Source organism: Hypomesus nipponensis, chromosome 27, assembly GCF_054491055.1.
Source record: "Hypomesus nipponensis isolate SF chromosome 27, ASM5449105v1, whole genome shotgun sequence".
Taxonomy (NCBI): Eukaryota; Metazoa; Chordata; class Actinopteri; order Osmeriformes; family Osmeridae; genus Hypomesus; species Hypomesus nipponensis.
The window spans coordinates 3,412,501-3,432,405 of NC_140387.1; the positions used below are offsets into that span (position 1 = coordinate 3,412,501).

General features: G+C 49.6%; 2 protein-coding genes across 3 annotated transcripts in view; one reads left to right on the forward strand and one right to left on the reverse strand.

Annotated features, from left to right (window-relative positions):
- The window catches only part of pde8b (phosphodiesterase 8B), a 22,918-nt gene extending 16,865 nt beyond the window's left edge, over positions 1–6,053 (forward strand). The window contains exons 15-22 of the mRNA XM_084693841.1: positions 62–119; positions 940–1,069; positions 1,387–1,585; positions 2,503–2,720; positions 3,092–3,230; positions 3,533–3,700; positions 3,990–4,119; positions 5,921–6,053. Of these exons, the coding sequence (XP_084549967.1) occupies positions 62–119; positions 940–1,069; positions 1,387–1,585; positions 2,503–2,720; positions 3,092–3,230; positions 3,533–3,700; positions 3,990–4,119; positions 5,921–6,030 (1,152 nt within the window). The 3' untranslated portion in view covers positions 6,031–6,053. The remainder of the gene's footprint in view (positions 1–61; positions 120–939; positions 1,070–1,386; positions 1,586–2,502; positions 2,721–3,091; positions 3,231–3,532; positions 3,701–3,989; positions 4,120–5,920) is intronic.
- A 5,075-nt stretch (positions 6,054–11,128) lies between these two features.
- Positions 11,129–19,715, reverse strand: wdr41 (WD repeat domain 41). 2 transcript variants are annotated; one of them, XM_084693910.1, is made up of 14 exons: positions 19,551–19,715; positions 19,340–19,416; positions 19,030–19,145; positions 17,735–17,783; positions 17,462–17,590; positions 17,210–17,272; positions 16,865–16,976; positions 16,714–16,776; positions 16,447–16,551; positions 16,057–16,241; positions 15,800–15,921; positions 14,674–14,759; positions 12,752–12,885; positions 11,129–12,443 (listed from the first exon to the last, which is right to left on the reverse strand). In XM_084693910.1, the coding sequence occupies exons 2-14, from the start codon at positions 19,385–19,387 to the stop codon at positions 12,303–12,305; spliced, it is 1,353 nt and encodes a 450-aa protein (XP_084550036.1). In that variant the 5' UTR covers positions 19,388–19,416; positions 19,551–19,715; the 3' UTR covers positions 11,129–12,302. The 2 variants fall into 2 exon arrangements, with proteins under 2 accessions (XP_084550036.1, XP_084550037.1); XM_084693911.1 differs by lacking the exons at positions 11,129–12,443; positions 12,752–12,885 and adding an exon at positions 13,238–13,644.
- Positions 19,716–19,905: the final 190 nt, after the last annotated feature.

A 19,905-nucleotide genomic window follows, 5' to 3' on the forward strand; every position in this document is an offset into this window, starting at 1 on the left:
GAAGGCTTTTTCTCTTCGTTGGGTTAAACTGTTTGGTTTTCTCGTCTTTTTCTCTCACCAGGACGGTTTGAGGAGGCTGTCGGGGAACGAGTATGTGTTCTCCAAAAGCTCGCTCCAAAGTAAGCACGCTCACTGTTAGCTTTACATGTCGGGTTTCATTATTTCAGTTCAGTCGAGACACTCACACGTCTTGATTCGAGCAGTTTATCGAGAAATGGGTTGGACTTTGACAGAGTGGATGTGTAAGAGGAAAGCACTCCATGCTTCTAGCATAGTGACATACACAGTGACATAGACAGTGACATACATAGTACATAGTGATATACACCATACAATATGAGGCAGGGAGCAGAGTTAAAATCCCCTTGATGGATATCACAGACAGGACGGAGTAGACGTGGAGGGCGGAGGGCAGAGGGAGAGGTCGAAAGGGGGGAGGGTGACAACAACACAATAATACAACAACCGGGACTGAGTGTTGGCGTATCCTTGCGGCATTAGATTGGACGATAAGCGACTGCATGCCTCTTGCAGTCGCTTGAAAAAGGACATTCCTGAATCTGTCGTCGTGCAGTAGCCATCACAGGGGGGGGGGGGGGTCACGTAGGACAGACAGGGGCCGATGTAAGGGAATGATCTTTAACCCTCCCTCATCGCAGTTATCAGAAATCAGACCGTGGAACTGAGAAAGGCTTCATCAGGCATGACCACGCGTCACTGTGTCCTTCCAGCCTGTTCCAGTAGATACATGTATATACGTATATACCTCTGGTTGTTTGTTGAATCATTCCTAGTTACATACACAGCTTCTCAAGGTGCAAACGCGTGATATCTCGATAACACTGGTGTTATTGCTAATCTCTTGTCTTTTTCCCATTTCTCTCTCCTTCCCTCTCTCTTCATCTCTCTCCTTCTCTTTTCTGTGTGTGTGTGTTACAGATATGAGCCAGAGTCAGCTGGCCATCCCCGTCACCCTGAACGACATCCCGCCGTCTATCGCCGCCCTGCTGGACGACGAGGAACACTGGGATTTCAACATCCTGGAGCTGGAAGCTGCCACACACAAGAGGTGGGGGGAAGGGAGGAGAAGAGGGGAGGGGATGGTAGGGGAGGAGGGAGGGAGGGAGGGAGGGAGGGAGGGAGGGAGGGAGGGAGGGAGGGAGGGAGGGAGGGAGGGAGGGAGGGAGGGAGGGAGGGAGGGAGGAGGAGGAGATGGAAGGAGAGGAGGTGAAGGGGAGGAAGGAGAGGAGGAAGGAGAGGAGGAAGGAGAGGAGGTCCAAGTGAGAGGACATACTGCACCGTCTAAAGACAGTTACTATCACATTCAACCCACGGTCTACCTCCCTCTCCACCCTCTCCTTCCTCCTCCCTGTCCCCCTGTCCCAGGCCCCTCACCTACCTGGGGCTGAAGATCTTCACAAGCTTCGGGGTGTGCGAGTTCCTCAGCTGCCCCGAGGCCACCCTGCGCTCCTGGCTCCAGGTGATCGAGGCCAACTACCACGCCTCCAACTCCTACCACAACTCCAGCCACGCGGCCGACGTGCTGCACGCCACCGCTTACTTCCTCCGCAAGGAGAGGGTCAAAGTAGGTCACCCCTACACGCGTGTACACACCTGTGTGGACGCCTGGCATGTGCTCACACTGACAAGCAGACAGGGACACGTTACGCGGATACTAAGACACGTTGCGCGGATACTAAGACACGTTACACGGATACTAAGACACGTTACACGGATACTAAGACACGTTACACGGATACTAAGACACGTTACACGGATACTAAGACACGTTACACAGATACTAGGACACGTTACACGGATACTAAGACACGTTACACGGATACTAAGACACGTTACACGGATACTAAGACACGTTACACAGATACTAAGACACGTTACATGGATACTAAGGCACGTTACATGGATACTAAGACACGTTACACGGATACTAAGACACGTTACATGGATACTAAGACACGTTACACGTTTGACACAGTCGTGTTGGCGGTTCGACTCGGGCGTTGGCTGAGAGCGGACTGTGTTTGAAGTTGGTAGTTATCTTTAGCTGAGGGGGCTGTGTGTCTGTGAGCGGTCACAGCCATCGTGGAGATTGTTTTTCACTGCTCCGCTGTTGTTTAATCCTACAGTTAACAGTTTATCTCCAGGGCATCGAGAGCCTACCATTTGCTTTTTCTTTTACGTGCTTAGTGCTTATGCAGTCCAATAAATATCTTCTCCCTGTCATAAATGTGAACATTTGCTAGTGATTATTGTTATTAGCTGTTGGTACATAGCTCGGGTATTTTGGGCGTTTATGCAGGAACATGAGCTCATTCTTGATGTTTTTAGACCATATTTTGTTCAGTTTTCTTTGAACAAATCTACATTATCTCCAGGTGTGAGTCCTATCTGTAACTGTTTCTTCCTGGTTGCTCACTCTGTGCATCACGGGAGATGTAGTCCACCACTGACAGCCCTGCCTGCCTACTGTGTGTGTTCCAGAGCAGTCTGGACCAACTGGACGAGGTGGCTGCATTGATAGCGGCTACGGTACATGACGTGGACCACCCAGGAAGGACTAACTCCTTCCTGTGCAACGCAGGAAGTGAGCTGGCCGTCTTGTACAACGACACGGCGGTCTTGGAGAGCCACCACGCAGCCCTGGCCTTCCAGCTCACCGTGAAAGACAGCAAGAACAACATCTTCAAGAACATAGACAGGTGAGAGAGACTCGGTCCCCCTCAAAAGGCCTCTGGAGTCAGGTGGCTGAGCGGATAGGGAATTGGGCTAGTAGTCCGAAGGTTGCTGGTTCGGCCGTTCCAAATGACGTTGTGTCCTTGGGCAAGGCACTTCACCCTACTTGCCTTGGGCGGAATGTCCCTGTACTTACTGTAAGTCGCTCTGGATAAGAGCGTCTGCTTAATGATTAAATGTAAAAGGACTTCAGTGGTAATCAAATCGCTACAGGGTCTCTGGTCTTGTGTTCTGGAATTGGCCTTGTGTTTTTAACAAGCATGCACAACAGACCTGGAACATTCCATGCATGTGCGTGTGCACCTGTGTAACTGTGTGTGTGTGTGTGTGTGTGCAGGACTCAGTTCCGGACCCTGCGACAGGCCATCATAGACATGGTCTTGGCTACAGAGATGACTCGTCACTTTGAACACGTCAACAAGTTTGTCAACAGCATCAACAAGCCCATGGCTGCCATCGAAGAGTCCAGCTCCAACGTAAGACACGCTCTCCTTTGTTCAGTCCTTGACGGACACAGCCAGCCTGATCTTCCTTCGTCATATCAGGGCTAGAAAGAGATTCCAGATATTTTGGTGTTTCCTATCAGGATCTTATGAGCGTGAATGAGATGATTGAATAACTAGCGAAATATTTGGGGCATTTCACAATGGAGCTCTACTATGACCGAGCGTTAAATTCAGAGCATGTGACTGTCTACCCTGTTTCTGGAACAATTGATAACACTGAGCGTGTGCGTGGGACCCTGTGTGTGTGTGTGTGTCTTCTGTCACTCCGCCAGAGTGAGGGGAGCGACTGCGAGGGCCAGGAAAGCATCCGGAACTCTCCAGAGAACCGCCTGCTGATTAAGAGGATGATGATCAAGTGTGCCGATGTGGCCAACCCGTGTCGTCCGCTGGAGCTGTGCATCGAGTGGGCGGGGCGCATCTCTGAGGAGTACTTTGCTCAGGTTAGGCCTGGAGACCCCGGCAGGGTTAGAACTGGAGGGGAATCCTACTGTTTCTCTGTCTCTGTCTGTCTGTCTCTCTCCCCTTCTGTTTCCCTCCCTCTCTCTTTCTCTCTTTCTTTCTCTCTCTCTCTTTCTCTCTCTCTCTCTCTCCATTTCTCCTCTCTCCCTCTCTCTATCTCTTCTTCTGTCTCTTCCGCTCTCTCTTTCTCTCTCTCTCTCACTTTCTCTCCGTCTCGCTTTCTATGTGGACGTCTTGATAACATGTTGGACGTGTGTGTGTGTGTTGTAGACGGATGAGGAGAAGAGACAGGGTCTGCCTGTGGTGATGCCGGTGTTTGACAGAAACACCTGCAGCGTGCCCAAGTCTCAGATCTCCTTCATCGACTACTTCATCACCGACATGTTCGACGCCTGGGATGGTGAGAGGCTGTTTCTCTCTCTCTCTCTCTCTCTCTCTCTCTCTCTCTCTCTCTCTCTCTCTCTCTCTCTCGTGTGTGCTGTGTGGTAATCCGGGCCTCCTCCTGCTTTGGCGTTTGGAGTGATTGTATTAATAAACGGCCAAGGTGTCAGAGTCAGTGAGTCAGATGGACAGCTTGCCCCGAGGGATCACAAGTTTGGCCTTGTTTTTTTGTTTCCGTTATCCGTTAAGCTCACGCGCCACACACATGCAAACCAACGCATTCGCGCACTCGCACACAAACACACTCGCACACACACACACAGACGACACACACACACACAGTGCGAGGGTTAGATCCAGAGTCGTGGAGGACGTAGCCTGTAACACGGAGCACAAGTTTCCCAGGCCCTCCTCCCCTCCCCCCACCCCCCCCCCCCCTCCCCCCACCCCCCCCCCCTCCCCCCCCCCCCCTCGGTGTGTGCTAAACTTAATAGTGAGTCTGGGTTAGTGAGTTATTTAGCTTGATCACCAGTTAGTTAGTCAGAGAGCTAGTTAGCTAGTGAGTTAGGAGAGCCATGCTCTCCCTGGAGCGGAGACGTGTTTAATGTCAACACCGCTCTGATGTCACGGAAAGATTCCAAAAGCCGCAGGGAACAGGGGGCAGAGATGATGGGACTTCAGGGAAGGATGGAGGGAGGGATGATGGAGGAAGGATGGAGGGAGGAAGAGATGAGGGAGGGGGTTTGACACGCACTGGAGCATAACTTTGTGTACACACAGAGGTTCCTAAGCAAAACAAGGCTGCTTCTGATACGGCGGGGTCACGACTAGGGGTCCCGACTAGGGGTCACGACTAGGGGTCACGACTAGGGGTCACGACTAGGGGTCCCGACTAGGGGTCACGAGGGGTTGTCATTGAGTCGCGTCCGGTCAGACGTCCTACAACAGGTCGGAAGTGAGGGAGTAAACAACACGGATTCAGCAGACCATGCAGGGAAACACACACACACATAGACACTGTACACTCAGCAACACACACACACACATAGACACTGTACACTCAGCAACACACACACACACACACACACACACATAGACACTGTACACTCAGCAACACACACACACACACACACATAGACACTGTACACTCAGCAACACACACACACAAACACACATAGACACTGTACACTCAGCAACACACACACACACATAGACACTGTACACTCAGCAACACACACACACACACACACATAGACACTGTACACTCAGCAACACACACACACACACACACATAGACACTGTACACTCAGCAACACACACACACACACACACATAGACACTGTACACTCAGCAACACACACACACACACAGACACTGTACACTCAGCAACACAAACACACACACACACACATAGACACTGTACACTCAGCAACACACACACACACACACACACATAGACACTGTACACTCAGCAACACAAACACACACACACATAGACACTGTACACTCAGCAACACACACACACACACACACATAGACACTGTACACTCAGCAACACACACACACACACACACATAGACACTGTACACTCAGCAACACAAACACACACACACACACACACACATAGACACTGTACACTCAGCAACACAAACACACACCCTCTTGTTCGAGGCCTATTTCCACTGCTGTCCCTTTGTGGGAGAGAAATGTTGAAGATATTGTTAGTTGTTGGATGTTGTGTGTGTATGTGTGTGTGATACAGTGTGTGTGTGTGTATCACCCTCTCACAACCTTGTGTGTGTGTGTTTGTGTGTCCCCAGCCTTCGCCAGTCTACCCGGTCTAATGGAGCACCTGTCCGAGAACTACAAGTACTGGAAGAGCCTGGACGAGATGAAATGCAAGAGCCTGCGCCCCCCTCCTCCACCCTGAGCCCCCCCTCCCTCCACCCCGACCCCCATCCCCCCCCCCCATCCCCCCCATCCTCACCTCCCTTTCCTCTCTCCAGTCAGGGGAGGCGGGAGGGGCTATGGTGTGTGTGTGTGTGTGTGAATATAGCAGGTGCTGGTACTCCCGCATTCTGATCCTACGGACGCTCCAATCCCAGGATTCCCTGCAACCTGGAGCTAGGGCTCCCCGAGCAGGAGTCAGGAGAACAGACCTGAGCCAGGCCAGAGCCGAGCCAGACCTACGCCCCAGAGACGGAGACTCCGACTCACCACACGGCACTCCCCAGCATCTCAGACCCCCAGGCTGTTCCCTCTCGGTGTGGCTCTGGAGGGGGTGCGGCGGGGCGGGGCAGGGCAGGGCGGGGCAGGGCGGGGGTCAGGCTGCCGTGTGTGATCCTTCTGCTGTGAACCCCCCGGTCTGTTCAGGCCTCTCTGCGTTCCCACTACTGATGTTCCGCGTTCCCCCCGCGCCCGCTCCACGGGCGACTGGGGACCCCGGCGTCCCGGCCCGACAATCTGAAAGCGCCCGACGAAGCGGAGAGAGAGAGAGAGAGAGCGCGCCGGAAACCAACCGCACTTTAGCCCATTGAGACTTTTTTTCTTTTTTGGGGGGGGGCTCTCGCCGTCTGTTCCTCTTGTTACTTTCGGCTCCTGTGCTCGCTTTCTCATACGTTGTGTATTTACTGTGACGGCCTAGTAGGGACCCTGGACTGACGCTTTGCGTTCTACGAAATGTACGCGAAGAACAATGTTCATGGATCAAGACAGGAACCATACTAAAGAAACAGCCAACTTGTTTCTCTGGACTGAGGTCTGTTTAATGCTCGAAAGCAAACTCGTCAACACACACAAACACATTACCTCCCCCCCCACACACACACACACACGCGCGCATTCTCTAATGCGCTCCCTCCAAAAGCCCCTCGCTCCAAAACAGCCGACTTATAAAACTCCTGCTCCGTTCTCAGAGTGAACCGAGCAGCTGGTGTGACTTCCAGAGCAGGTCTCCATACAGCCAGGCGTGCCAGGGAGAGAGACCCCAGCAGAGAGCCGTGTCTGGGGCCAAGCCCCAAACTGTGACAGCCCCATACCTCCGCAGCTTAGGAGCACTCTGCTGAATAACTGTAATATATCTCGCTACAGGGGAGCTCCAGAGCTCTCCCTCTGACGGCCAAGACCGGCGGGCAACGTGCCCACTGCCAGGCACCCCTCTGTGGGGTAGAAACCAGCTTGCACTCAGCCCCCTTCTGGAGGTATATGGGCCCCTCAAAGAGAGATCTGGGATTCTTAATGATTGTCTGGTGAGCTGGTTGAAGATACTTATCCTTCCTTCTAATTTCTTGTTTCGCTGGCCGATGCACACTGTGACAGGGTACTGACAGTATTGACGCTGTCGACACAGCTTGACTCCCAAATGCAGTTGCCGATGAAATCGCACGAGGTTTGTGAGGGGGGGGGGGATGTCAGGCAAACAGCGGTACTTTTATTGGAAAAGCAACAAAATGAATACAGTATATGTGTGTTTTTGGGATGCATTGAGCTTGTCTTCATTCACAGCAGTGAGGTTATGTGGACTGTGGTGAATGATAACGAGAGGTAACTTTACAAACCTTCGAGACACATTCTAAGACACTATCTGTAGATAAGTGCTAAACTCCAAATACAACAAAACTGTCAAATCTTGACTCAAGGGCAACGCATTTGTTTTACGAACCTTATTTTGTTTGAATGACTTTGAATGAATCAATTGTGACTGTAGAGGTACACTGGAGACTGAGGTTGAAGTTTTGGTTGTGACAGTTTAGATAACAAAGCCACTCCATACACGCAACTGATCTCTAACAGTCTCGTCGTCTTTGCTACGCGAGCGCACCCCCCCCCCTCTCTCTCTCTCTCTGTCTCTCTCCCTCTGTCTCTGTCTCTCTGTCTCTCTCTTTGTCTCTCACTCTCTCTCTCTGTCTCTCTCTTTCTCTCTCTCTCTCTCTCTCTGTGTCTCTCCCTCTGTCTCTCTGTCTCTTTCTTTGTCTCTCACTCTCTCTCTGTCTCTTTCTTTGTCTCTCACTCTCTCTCTCTCTGTGTCTCTCTCTCTCTCTGTGTCTCTCTCTTTCTCTCTGTCTGTCTGTCTGTCTCTCTTTCTCTCTCTCTCTCTCTCTCTCTCTCTCTCTCTCTCTCTCTCTCTCTCTCTCTGTGTCTCTCTCTCTCTGTGTCTCACTCTCTCTCTGTGTGTCTCTCTCTCTGTCTCTCTTGGCCCACTTCTCTCTCCGTCCATGTTGCTGGGCCTTCGTGAAGTAGCATACTCCTGTGGTCTGAGCAGAGCGGGACCTCACAGCAGCCTGATGAAAAGAGGCTGTTTAGACCCTCCCTGGGAACAGACTCGGTGGAGACCCGCTCCCTCCCAGACGCACCGCCGCTGTGGGCCCCCCAGGCCTGGTTTCTGTTAGCCCTGGGTTTCTACTCGACTGTGACCCTTCGGCTCCACCGAGCAGCGCTGCTAGACGTTAGCCTAGCGCCTCACCACACACCATGCCTGCACAGCACCTCACAGTCTGCCTGCTTCTCTACGTCATAGCTGTCACTTGGTTGTCCGTCTGTAGAGAATCTGGTATCGCTTGCCTTTTTTTCTGGTATTTAAAAGTTGGAAGGAGATTGCAATTGCAAGGGGGAATTCTCAAACCAGCAATTGCGACGGGATCACGTTCTTGTGAGATTGGTGCCCTCTGGTGGCGGCAGCGGGAGGCTGCAGGTCCGCCTGGCACAGTAGAGCAATAACAGGACTGGCAGGGTCATGCGTTGTTGGATTGATGGTGTGTTTGTAGTGGGTCAAGTCCAGAGACTAAGTAGTGATTAGATGACTGTGCTTTTTCTGCTGGTTTACTTTGTACTTGAGATGGATGTGTGTGTGTGTGTGTGTGTGTTTTATGTGTTTCAGTTGTACTGCATCATACTGTGTGTGTGTGTGTGTGTGTACATATATGTACCTTACAGGGTATCGTCTAGTTCTGCCATATAGCTGCATCGAGACTTGAGATCCAAAGGGGATGTCCGGTATGCTTGTAGGCCCGTGGCACTACCAAACAGTACCATGGTGAAACCAACTCGACAGTTCTCCCCCAACAAGAAAAACATCTGTCACACGTTTTATGTATCTAAACTATATCAAGAGTAATGACTGACCTTGTAGGAGAGCATCGAATTTAAAACACAGCCAGATTTGTGTGGTGAAAGACGCATTCTTTAACCTACAACGCAGATTCATTGCATTTATTCCGACATTGTCTGAACTACTCCAGTGTAACTGCTTCCCATTGGGTCCAAAGAGACATTTGAGGGTTAGGATACAGTACACAGCTGATGCTGTACGAGTGTGTGTGTGTTAATACTCAATACAACTCAATTCAACAAACAGCTGGCATACAGTATTATAAAGGCACAGGGAAGCCCTCAAAGGTGCCTTAATCTGCTCTTTGCCAATGGAACACGGTTCATAACGGGTTGGAATTGTCTAGGGTTTGCAAGCAGCTTAACAAAGCCACTGTTGTAAGCCATTATAGAGCAACTAACTAATTCACATGAGTTCATGTAAGTATGGTGCCCTGCAATTTATCACTAGACTTCCTTGTTTGATAAGTATCAGGGTATCTATATTTCTCCAGGACTAACTGATCCTGTTGTCAGACTGAGGGTTAGGGCTAACTTCTGCTCTGCTGTTGTCATAGTTAAAATGACAAGGAAATGATTGTGTGCGCGTGCGTTTGGCATGCTGAGGTTATTGTCAGTTCCATGTAATATCGAATATCATTACAAATCATGATTTCTTTTCTTCTCCAATTAGTGCGGAATTTCGGCTTGTGTACAGTCACGTGATTCTAAGGTCGTAAGGGTGACGTAATACTGTATGGGAGTCACTTTTGGTTGATTCAGATCCAAGAGATTCAGATGCCTTATCCTCTCCCTGTACTCACGCGCCAACGGCTTCACTAACTGTCACCACAATACGCTACGACACCACACTGTAAACTACCTACTGTACCTGTTGCCGACGGCAACAACCAATTAGTGCCCCGTGGAGCCCCGCCAGTAGAGCTGTGTACGTTTCCATGGTTTCAATTCTGCTGTTGTTCTTCTTCCTTGGTTTGTTGTTTTTCTTTTCGGTCGTTTATTTTGTGTATGTTCATGACTTTCCGTTTTACATACAGTAGCCTACACTTGCAGTATGGTCCATTTGTAAAGAGGCTGAAGATGTGAAATCAAACCATGATTGTTTCTTATCTTAAACAAACGCATCACGTCAACAAGTTGGTTTTTGATGTTTATCAATGAACGTATTGATAAACTATATTCTATGGGATCTGTGCTTCAGCTAGACAGCAGATTACCCAACAGTTACATCAGCTTACAGTATGCCTTTTCTCTTTAGGAATTACTGGAATTTGATTGTGTTGATCAGGTGTGATAAGATCCAGTTGATTGCTCTTGCCATCGAAATTACAATTAGAACCGGTGAAAATGAGACAATACACTAGCTTGCACTGCAATGCAATTCAGTGTCACAATACTGTAACGTCATGTAAAAAGCAGCCTTTTTATTACTTTAGATATGGTTCTCTCTCTTTCTTTTTCTCGTTCTTTCTCTTTCTCTCTCTCTCCCTGGCAGAAACTGGCGTTAGGATTGCAAATAACCTGCCAGTTCTAATTATTTTGTTAAATTTCTAAGCAAATCTCTCTCTCTCTCTCTCTCTCTCTCATATATATATATATATATATATATATATATATATATATATATATATATAATGTCCACAAGTGTTAATGTATATAAGCTATATTTTCAAAAATAAATCTTTGTTAGCATTGCCCATTGAAAGGCAATGTAAAGTATGGTAAAAATGTACATGTATTTTCGAAGGGTTTTGTTCGTTTGATGCATAATTGTGTAAAAGGGTTTGTGCATCAGTGCCATTTTCATCCACCATGGTTTTCTTTCCCAATTAGTTCTGTCCTGTCAAGAGTTCTTATTTCAATACTCTTTGTCAATACTTATTTGAAAAACGTATATGTGACAATAAAATTATCTTGAAATATAGATTTTGAATGCAAGTTTTTATTCGTCCAATAATATGCCATTTCAGAATCCCGTACTTTTCTGCATCAATCCTTAAATCCTATACAAGTTTAAAATCACAAATTACCTTTTGTTTCAAACCTTCAAAGTCGTAAACCACCGTTAGTATCTGTCAAACTGTTGTGGCAGTACTGTAAAAACACCGGGTTTTAAAATAAAGAGTACAAAATTGAAAATATAATCTGTCAACTAAATAAGCTCACTTAAAATGCACAGGCACACGTGTAAATTCACAATGAAAACAGACCATACAGACATGCATAATGCCTTTTGGCACAACAACAATTAACCTTTGACAAAAGCATAAAATCACATCATACATCATACAGACTCGAAACTTTCCGCACACCATAACATTTAAATACTTAAAACATCAAACCGTAAGAACACTTGGCGCTTAGAGGCATTCCGTTTACTGTAAAACCATAAAACGTTATAAAACTCATGGTGACAGATGGGGATATTAAATAAGGGAGTGGTGGATTGGTGTGACTATCACATGCTAATCTCTCTTCAGACTCTGGGGACTCTAGACTGGACAGGCGTCTGTAGATTGGACAGGTGTCTGTGGATTAGACAGGTGTCTGTGGATTAGACAGGTGTCTGTGGATTAGACAGGTGTCTGTGGATTAGACAGGTGTCTGTATTTTAGACAGGTGTCTGTGGATTAGACAGGTGTCTGTGGATTAGACAGGTGTCTGTGGATTAGAATGGTGTCTGTAGATTGGACAGGGGTCTGAATATTAGACAGGTGTCTGTGGATTAGACAGGTGTCTGTATTTTAGACAGGTGTCTGTGGATTAGACAGGTGTCTGTATTTTAGACAGGTGTCTGTGGATTAGACAGGTGTCTGTAGATTGGACAGGGGTCTGAATATTAGACAGGTGTCTGTGGATTACACAGGTGTCTGTAGATTGGACAGGGGTCTGAATATTAGACAGGTGTCTGTGGATTAGACAGGTGTCTGTAGATTGGACAGGGGTCTGAATATTAGACAGGTGTCTGTGGATTAGACAGGTGTCTGTAGATTAAACAGGTGTCTGTAGATTGGACAGGGGTCTGTAGATTGGACAGGAGTCCGTAGATTGGACAGGGGTTGGGACGGGGCCGTTTGGGTGTGTGGAGGGGTACTGTCAGAGCCCCCCGTTCTCCTCCAGCTTCTGAAACAGGGCCAGGCTGCGCAGGCGGGACTGCCTCTCCCCGTTCCTCCACGCGATCAGGAGGGTGTCTGTGGAGCACGTCACCAGTCCCTTCTCCCCGAAGCTCACAAACATCTGCACGCGGGGGGGGGGGGGGGGGTCACACGGTCACATGACACACAGCAGGGACTACAGGGTGCTAAGATGGACCGCTAGATTCTACACACTGCTCCAACACACCTGATTCAGACGAACGGGGTCGTTTTGAAGCTCAGCAGAAGTCTGGTAACGGACCCGTTCATTTGAATCAGGTGTGCTGGAGCAGGGAAACATCTAGAATATGCAGGACAGTGGGCCCCAACGACCAGGGTTGAGAGCCATTGTTCCGGATCTTCAAAACAAGCGATCCGTAGAGAGACCGACGGCATGTCATTACATCATACCTGGACAGCTCCGGAGTGGCCAATCAGATCGCCGGTCAGCTCGAGGGTTCGGATGCTGGGAAACTCCATCACCTTTTTCACAGGAGGGCCCGCTTGCTTACCGGACCTCCCGAACGACCACATCCCAAAGAACCCTGGCAAGAGACAGGCAGACAGGGAGAGAAGACGAGAGGTAGAGAGCGGAGAGAGAAAGGGAAAGAGAGAGAGTGCACGAAAGCCTGAGGGAGTGTTTATTACCGAATGTAACCACTGACAACATCCCACGGTCTCAAAATATCCCGTGAGATGAAGACATACCACTTTTGACCTGAAGACATGAATGAATAAATGACAAATACTGTATTAATCAGAGAGAGAGAGAGAGAGAGAGAGAGAGAGAGAGAGAGAGAGAGAGAGAGAGAGAGAGAGAGAGAGAGAGAGAGAGAGAGAGAGAGAGAGAGAGAGAGAGAGAGAGAGAGAGAGAGAGAGAGAGAGAGAGAGAGAGAGAGAGAGAGAGAGAGAGAGAGAGAGAGAGAGAGAGAGAGAGAGAGAGAGAGAGAGAGAGAGAGAGAGAGAGAGAGAGAGAGAGAATGACATCCGGTTTTCATGTGGTCCTGGCAGTCAGATGGCTCTGGCAAAGTTCTCCTCGCATCGACGACATAATCACAGCGGGACGTCAAACTGGGAGCTGCTCTCGGCCTTGTCACATTTATGCATGTGAAAACATTCATCACGCGGATCATGAAAAGCCAATCAAAGTGATGTAGCCAAACTAACACTGGCCAAGGGTACGTTCAGCCTTCGCCATGAATCCTGGACGAGGGGGGCGGCGAGAAGCCAGCTCAGGAAGTGGTGTTCTGGGGGACGGGGGAGGGGGAGATGGTTCTCTCTGAGGAGAGGACTCAACACAGTGGCTGAGAAACACATAGAGAGAGAGAGAGAGAGAGAGAGAGAGAGAGAGAGAGAGACGAGACAGAGAGAGACAGAGAGAGAGAGAGAAACAGAGAGAGAGAGAGACAGAGAGAGAGAGACAGACAGAGAGAGAGAGACAGAGAGAGAGAGAGACAGAGAGAGAGAAAGAGAGAGAGAGAGAGAGAGAGAGAGAGAGAGAGAGAGAGAACAGAGAGAGAGAGAGAGAGAGAGAGAGAGAGAGAGAGAGAGAGAGAGAGAGAGAAACAGAGAGAGAGAAACAGAGAGAGAGAAACAGAGAGAGAGAAACAGAGAGAGAGAGAGAGAGAGAGAGAGAGAGAGAGAGAAACAGAGAGACAGGAGATCACAGTGACAGAAGCCAATGGAAAACAAGAAAAGGGAGCAGGGCAGCATCACAGCGTGAGCTGATGGAACTTCTAACTCGAGGAGTGTGTGTGTGTGTGTGTGTGTGTGTGTGTGTGTGTGTGGGTGTGTGTGTGTGTGTGTGTGTGTGTGTGTGGGCGGGAGTCTGTATGGAATTACTAATGTTCTCTCTTCTCTGGAGCCAAACTCTGCTGCTGCATGCCAGTCCATCAAAGACTACAGTATCGCCCCCACCCTCCATCCTCACACACACACACACACACACATACACATATTTACACCCACCCCTCCTTTATAGAATAAACAAACCCCCTCAGAGCTTGTACACACTCCTTTGATTCCCAGACCCCCACACCTGGATGGCATTAGTGACCTGGCCACACACACACACACACACAGGGCTGAGGGCATGAAACCTTTTCTTTCAAGTCTCAGAGAATAAGTATGTGAAATCAGAGTAGTCTCTGATCAAAACCCTCTGGTGTGCTGTGTGTGTGTGGTGTGTGCGGTGTGTGTGCGGTGTGTATGTATGCGTGCAGCCGTGCAGCGTGTCTTTGTGGTGTCTGTCCGGGTCCTCACTGAGTGTGTGCGCATGTGTGCGAGCGTGACTTTGCTGTTTGTGTGTGCGTGTGTGTGTGTGTGTGTCTCACCTGCGGAGGCAGGTTCTGCAGGCAACGGCAGGTCCTGCATCTCCCACATCCTCACACTGCCATCCTCAGAGCATGACATCAGCCCCCTACACAACACACACAGAGCATGACATCAGCCCCCTACACAACACACACAACACACAGAGCATGACATCAGCCCCCTACACAACACACACACACACAACACACACACACAGTATGACTCACAAGCATGACATCAGCCCCCTACACAATACACACATATCGTATTCTTCCTCTTTCACCTTCCTGCCTGACTCAGTGTCAGTCTACAGACACAAAGACAGCAGGGTTAGTGGTGGATTACCCATCAGGCATCAGGGTTAGTGGTGGATTACCCATCAGGCATCAGGGTTAGTGGTGGATTACCCATCAGGCATCAGGGTTAGTGGTGGATTACCCATCAGGCATCAGGGTTAGTGGTGGATTACCCATCAGGCATCAGGGTTAGTGGTGGATTACCCATCAGGCAGCAGGGTTAGTGGTGGAGGTGTATTACCCATCAGGCATCAGGGTTAGTGGTGGAGGTGTATTACCCATCAGGCATCAGGGTTAGTGGTGGATTACCCATCAGGCATCAGGGTTAGTGGTGGATTACCCATCAGGCATCAGGGTTAGTGGTGGATTACCCATCAGGCAGCAGGGTTAGTGGTGGAGGTGTATTACCCATCAGGCAGCAGGGTTAGTGGTGGATTACCCATCAGGCATCAGGGTTAGTGGTGGAGGTGTATTACCCATCAGGCATCAGGGTTAGTGGTGGAGGTGTATTACCCATCAGGCATCAGGGTTAGTGGTGGATTACCCATCAGGCATCAGGGTTAGTGGTGGATTACCCATCAGGCATCAGGGTTAGTGGTGGATTACCCATCAGGCAGCAGGGTTAGTGGTGGAGGTGTATTATCCATCAGGCAGCAGGGTTAGTGGTGGAGGTGTATTACCCATCAGGCATCAGGGTTAGTGGTGGATTACCCATCAGGCATCAGGGTTAGTGGTGGATTACCCATCAGGCATCAGGGTTAAGGTGGAGGTGTATTACCCATCAGGCAGCAGGGTTAAGGTGGAGGTGTATTACCCATCAGGCAGCAGGGTTAAGGTGGAGGTGTTTTACCCATCAGGCAGCAGGGAGGTGTGCAGCACATTGGAGTCGTGGGCCGTCTTCCTGTAGGCCAGCACACTTTTGGTCAGGACGTTATACACATACAGCCCACTGCCCACTGCTGCCAGGATCAGCTGCAGAACACACACACACAGATACACACACACAGATACACACGCACACAACATTATCCATCCACTTCACCATCCCCTGTTATCCCTTTATTTATTTAGTCGATCCTTCCATCTACTCGCCCTTGCGTGTCTCACCTTTCCATTGGAGGTCAAGTGCTGGATGGACATCTCACTGGGCTTCGGTGCGGCCAATCGGATCTCAGTCTGGGCTTCAACCACTGACTCCTCCCACAAGATGTGTTCGTAAGCTGTGATCGTCCAATCAACCGCGTCCCACACGATGAGCTCACCCACATGGGAGCCACTGGCGAACAAGCCATCTGGTAAGAGAGAGAGAGACAGAGAGAGACATAGAGACAGACGGAAAGAGAAAGAAAAAAGAAGAAAAGATGAGAGAGAGAGCGAGGGAGAGAGAGAGAAGGGGAGAGAATTTCCCTCTTGATCCACATGGATCAGCAGTCCACAGTAAGCCTGGCACAGGGGAATGTAACTAGACTGGAGCCCTCAGGTAGCGTCCAGACTGACCGTTGACGTTGATGAGGGCGTGGATGCTGTCCTGGTGGTCGGTCAGACGGCGGAACTCTGCTACGGACAGAGTGGACTCAGTAGACACCATCAGTCTGAAGATGACTGCAGGGAAACAAATACATCACTCACTCATTTATTCATTCATTCACTCGCTCGCTCACTTGACACACATTCGCACCCTGGCTCACCGTCTCACACTCACACAAACGCTTACACGTACACTCACTCTCAGACACACACACACACACTCGCTCACACACTCACCAATCTCTTTATCCATGGCGGCTGCTATACAGTTCTTTGGTAGCTCAATCATGGCAGTGATTCCTAGAAGGAAACAAGCAGATGTTTGACTTTGATTCTAGAACCCCCGCGACCTGTTCAGAGCTCCGAGCCACCCCCCCCCCATCCTCACCTGCATCGTTGTGGTGCTGACTCTGGCACTGGAGCTGGAAATCTCTGTTCCACACGCACAGCTCGTTGCCCCCGGAGACCCACACGCACAGTCGCTCCAGCACAAGCAGACACTGGAGGGGCAGACAGCGGAGGAGTTAGCCGAGTTAGCCTGCAGGAACGGAGCCCTCCTAACATAGCAATGGCTCTTCTCTCGCGAAAGCAAGCCAACAATTTCACCTGCGTTAGATATTCATTCTAACATAAATGATGTGTCAATACGTATACATGAACCCTGGCCGTGTTCACATTCCACAGGCGATGGACATGGCGTGCAGTAGGGTGTTGGGGCTCTGCCAGGTGTTACCTTGACAGAAGACTGCAGGTCTGAGATGGTCTGGACCCTGTGGCCTGTGTCTGGGTCCCACAGCTGACATGCTGAGGAAAACCAAGACAACCAACACCCTGTGTGTGTTTGTGTGTACTTTACCCTCCCACAACCATGTGTGTCCCCCCCCCATGCTTCATCAGTCTGCCTTGTCTAGTGTGTGTGTGTGTGTGTGTGTGTGTGTGTGTGTGTGTGTGTGTGTGTGTGTGTGTGTGTGTGTGGTAAGGATACACTGAGGGTGCGGTCAGACGAGGCGGTGATGAGACAGGTGTGTGTTGTGTCTCCGCGGGAGCAGGTGTAGGCAGTCATGGCTGTGATCTGCTGGGAGTGACCTCTCAGCTCCAGCAGACGCTCCCCTGTCTAGCAACACACACACCAGCATGCACACACACACACACACACACCAGCATATGCACACACACAAAAGATCAAATCACAAGAGATAACGGTGCCACTATGGCCGGACTAAAGGAGATGGACCGGAGGAGAGAAGTGAAGGTTTACCTCAATATTCCACACCAGTACCATGCCATCATCCCCTGCAGAGGCACACCTGGAGATAACAGAGGGTCGAGCGGATGAGGTCAGGCACTGGGGTTAAAGACGTTTTCTATGACATCATCTATCTGAACATGACAATGAATCATCTCGCCATTACTTATCTGTTTGCAAATCCAGGTTTCAACAATCCAAGGTACAACAATAGCCTTTTTTTTGCCTGGGCCAACCAAATTCAAAGTATCTTCAGAATGAGTTTGCAGGAGAGCTCAACCCATATAGTCTGGGGAGTACACCCACATAGAGTCGGAACTGGGTACAAGTGTCAATCAATTCCTATGGTAATCCCCCCAAAAGATGTCTGTAACCTTAGCAACTTGGCCTGTCATCTGCCCCTCTACCATCCTCCTCCCCTTCTCTCCTCCTCTCCTCTTCCCCTTCCTCCTCCTCCTTTCCTCCTCCCCTCCTCCTCCTCCTCTCCTGGTCCCCCTCTCCTGGTCCTCCTCTCCTCCTCCCCTCCTCCTCCTCTCCTGCTCCTCTCCTGTCCTCCCCCTCCTCTCCTCCTCCCCCAAACCCCACCTGCAGGAACGACAAGATCCAAAAACAGGGGGAAGAGAAGGAGAGAGGAACCGTCTCCCCCAGCAGAGGCTGGAATAGGATGCGTTTCTGGACTTCAAAAAGCAATCAGGGGAGAACGTTCCAGGCCCTGCCCTGGGCTGGGGCCCCCCCCCTCGGCTGGGGAGGACGAGGCCCAGAGGAGGGAGTTATTATTGGGGCAGACCAGGCGTGAAGCTGGCTAAAGCCATGGAAGTACTCTCTCTCACACACACACACACACAGAGGTGCTACAATGCTCTATCAGAGTCCTTATGCAGTCTCACTGTACCATACCAGAAAACAGCATGCCTCCACCCAACAATGCACTACCTCTGATAGCTGTTATTAACTATGTAGTGGTCACAGAAAGTCGAGGGCAGCTGTGTGTGTGTGTGTGTGTGTGTGTGTGTGTGTGTGTTGGCGCATTGGGCAATCATAAAAGAAGCGTACTGTATGTTGCTGTAGATATTCTATGGGTGAAAATGCACTTGCACTCGCGCACACACACGCGCGTGCGCGCGCGCACTCCAGCTGTGGGGATTGTTAGGCTCTTGTCACGCTCGGCAAGTTTGCTTAGGGAGAGGATCTCTGTCAATCACACAAAGGGATAGAGTCCAGCCAAGGGTTGTAAGTTGAAAGACAAGAGAGATAGAGAAGGGAGACGAGAGAGAGGGAGAGAGGAGGTGGGGGGTAGGATTGCTTACCTGAAGTCATCAATCTGCACTAGAAATCGAACAATGTCAAAATGTCCTTTCAGCACCTGCAGCTCAGTGAACCGGTTTTTGGGCTGTTCCTCGCCAATGAACAGCGCGGGGCTTTTCTGCCGACACAAGGAGGAAACGAGGAAGGGCAGACAGTGATTTTAGAAGCATTGAGGGGTTCCTAACACAATGAATGACACGAGCACATCGAGGGTCGTTTATTGACAAAAAACAGTCAGTGAATTGCGATTAACAAGCTAAAACGTCTACTATTTAATAATAGCCTTGAAGTCTGAAGTTTGTGGTTTCTTACTTCGACAGCACCCTGTGCATCGCGTCCGCCGAGTATCCACCGCAACATGTCTATCTAGGACGGGGAGCCTTGTTCACCTGTGAAGAGCAAATGAAAACCTCTAGCTATCAGATTTTTAAAATGATTAAGTAAAATGCTAATAGACATACCAAGCTAGCTAAGCATTTAGGAGATGCGGAAGAGAGCTCTGGGCGATATCGCTTGTTCTTACCTGTCATTGGTGTTAAATCTTTTTTGCCTTGGTTAGTAGTTGGCTAGTAGGCAACGTGGTGACTATTGCATGACATCTGGTTTGAAATGTTGTTGATCCCAGGGCTGTGAGACGTAAAATCCTGAAAGCAGGAATCAAAACAACTAGTAATGCATGTGACTGTAATCTACGGAAGCCTACGAAAGACAAACTGTATGGCCACGACATTGACACTAGATGGCAGTGCAGCACAACATCTTGGACCTCGACAGATCCTTTGAGTTCTCTAGAGCTTTCGATTCTGCGTGACAACTGATTCTGAGAGGCTGTCTTTGGGGAGTTGTTGCTGAACAAACGTTTATTTTTTTCATCCATC

Coding starts and splice junctions, on each gene's coding strand:
- wdr41 (XM_084693910.1), bottom strand. CDS start 19,387: ATGTTGCGGTGGATACTCGGCGGACGCGATGCACAGGGTGCTGTCGAA. Junction 19,146..19,339: donor ATGCACAGGGTGCTGTCGAA/GTAAGAAACCAC, acceptor TTGTGTCGGCAG/AAAAGCCCCGCGCTGTTCAT. Junction 12,886..14,673: donor TGCAGAACCTGCCTCCGCAG/GTGAGACACACA, acceptor GTCTCTTGCCAG/GGTTCTTTGGGATGTGGTCG.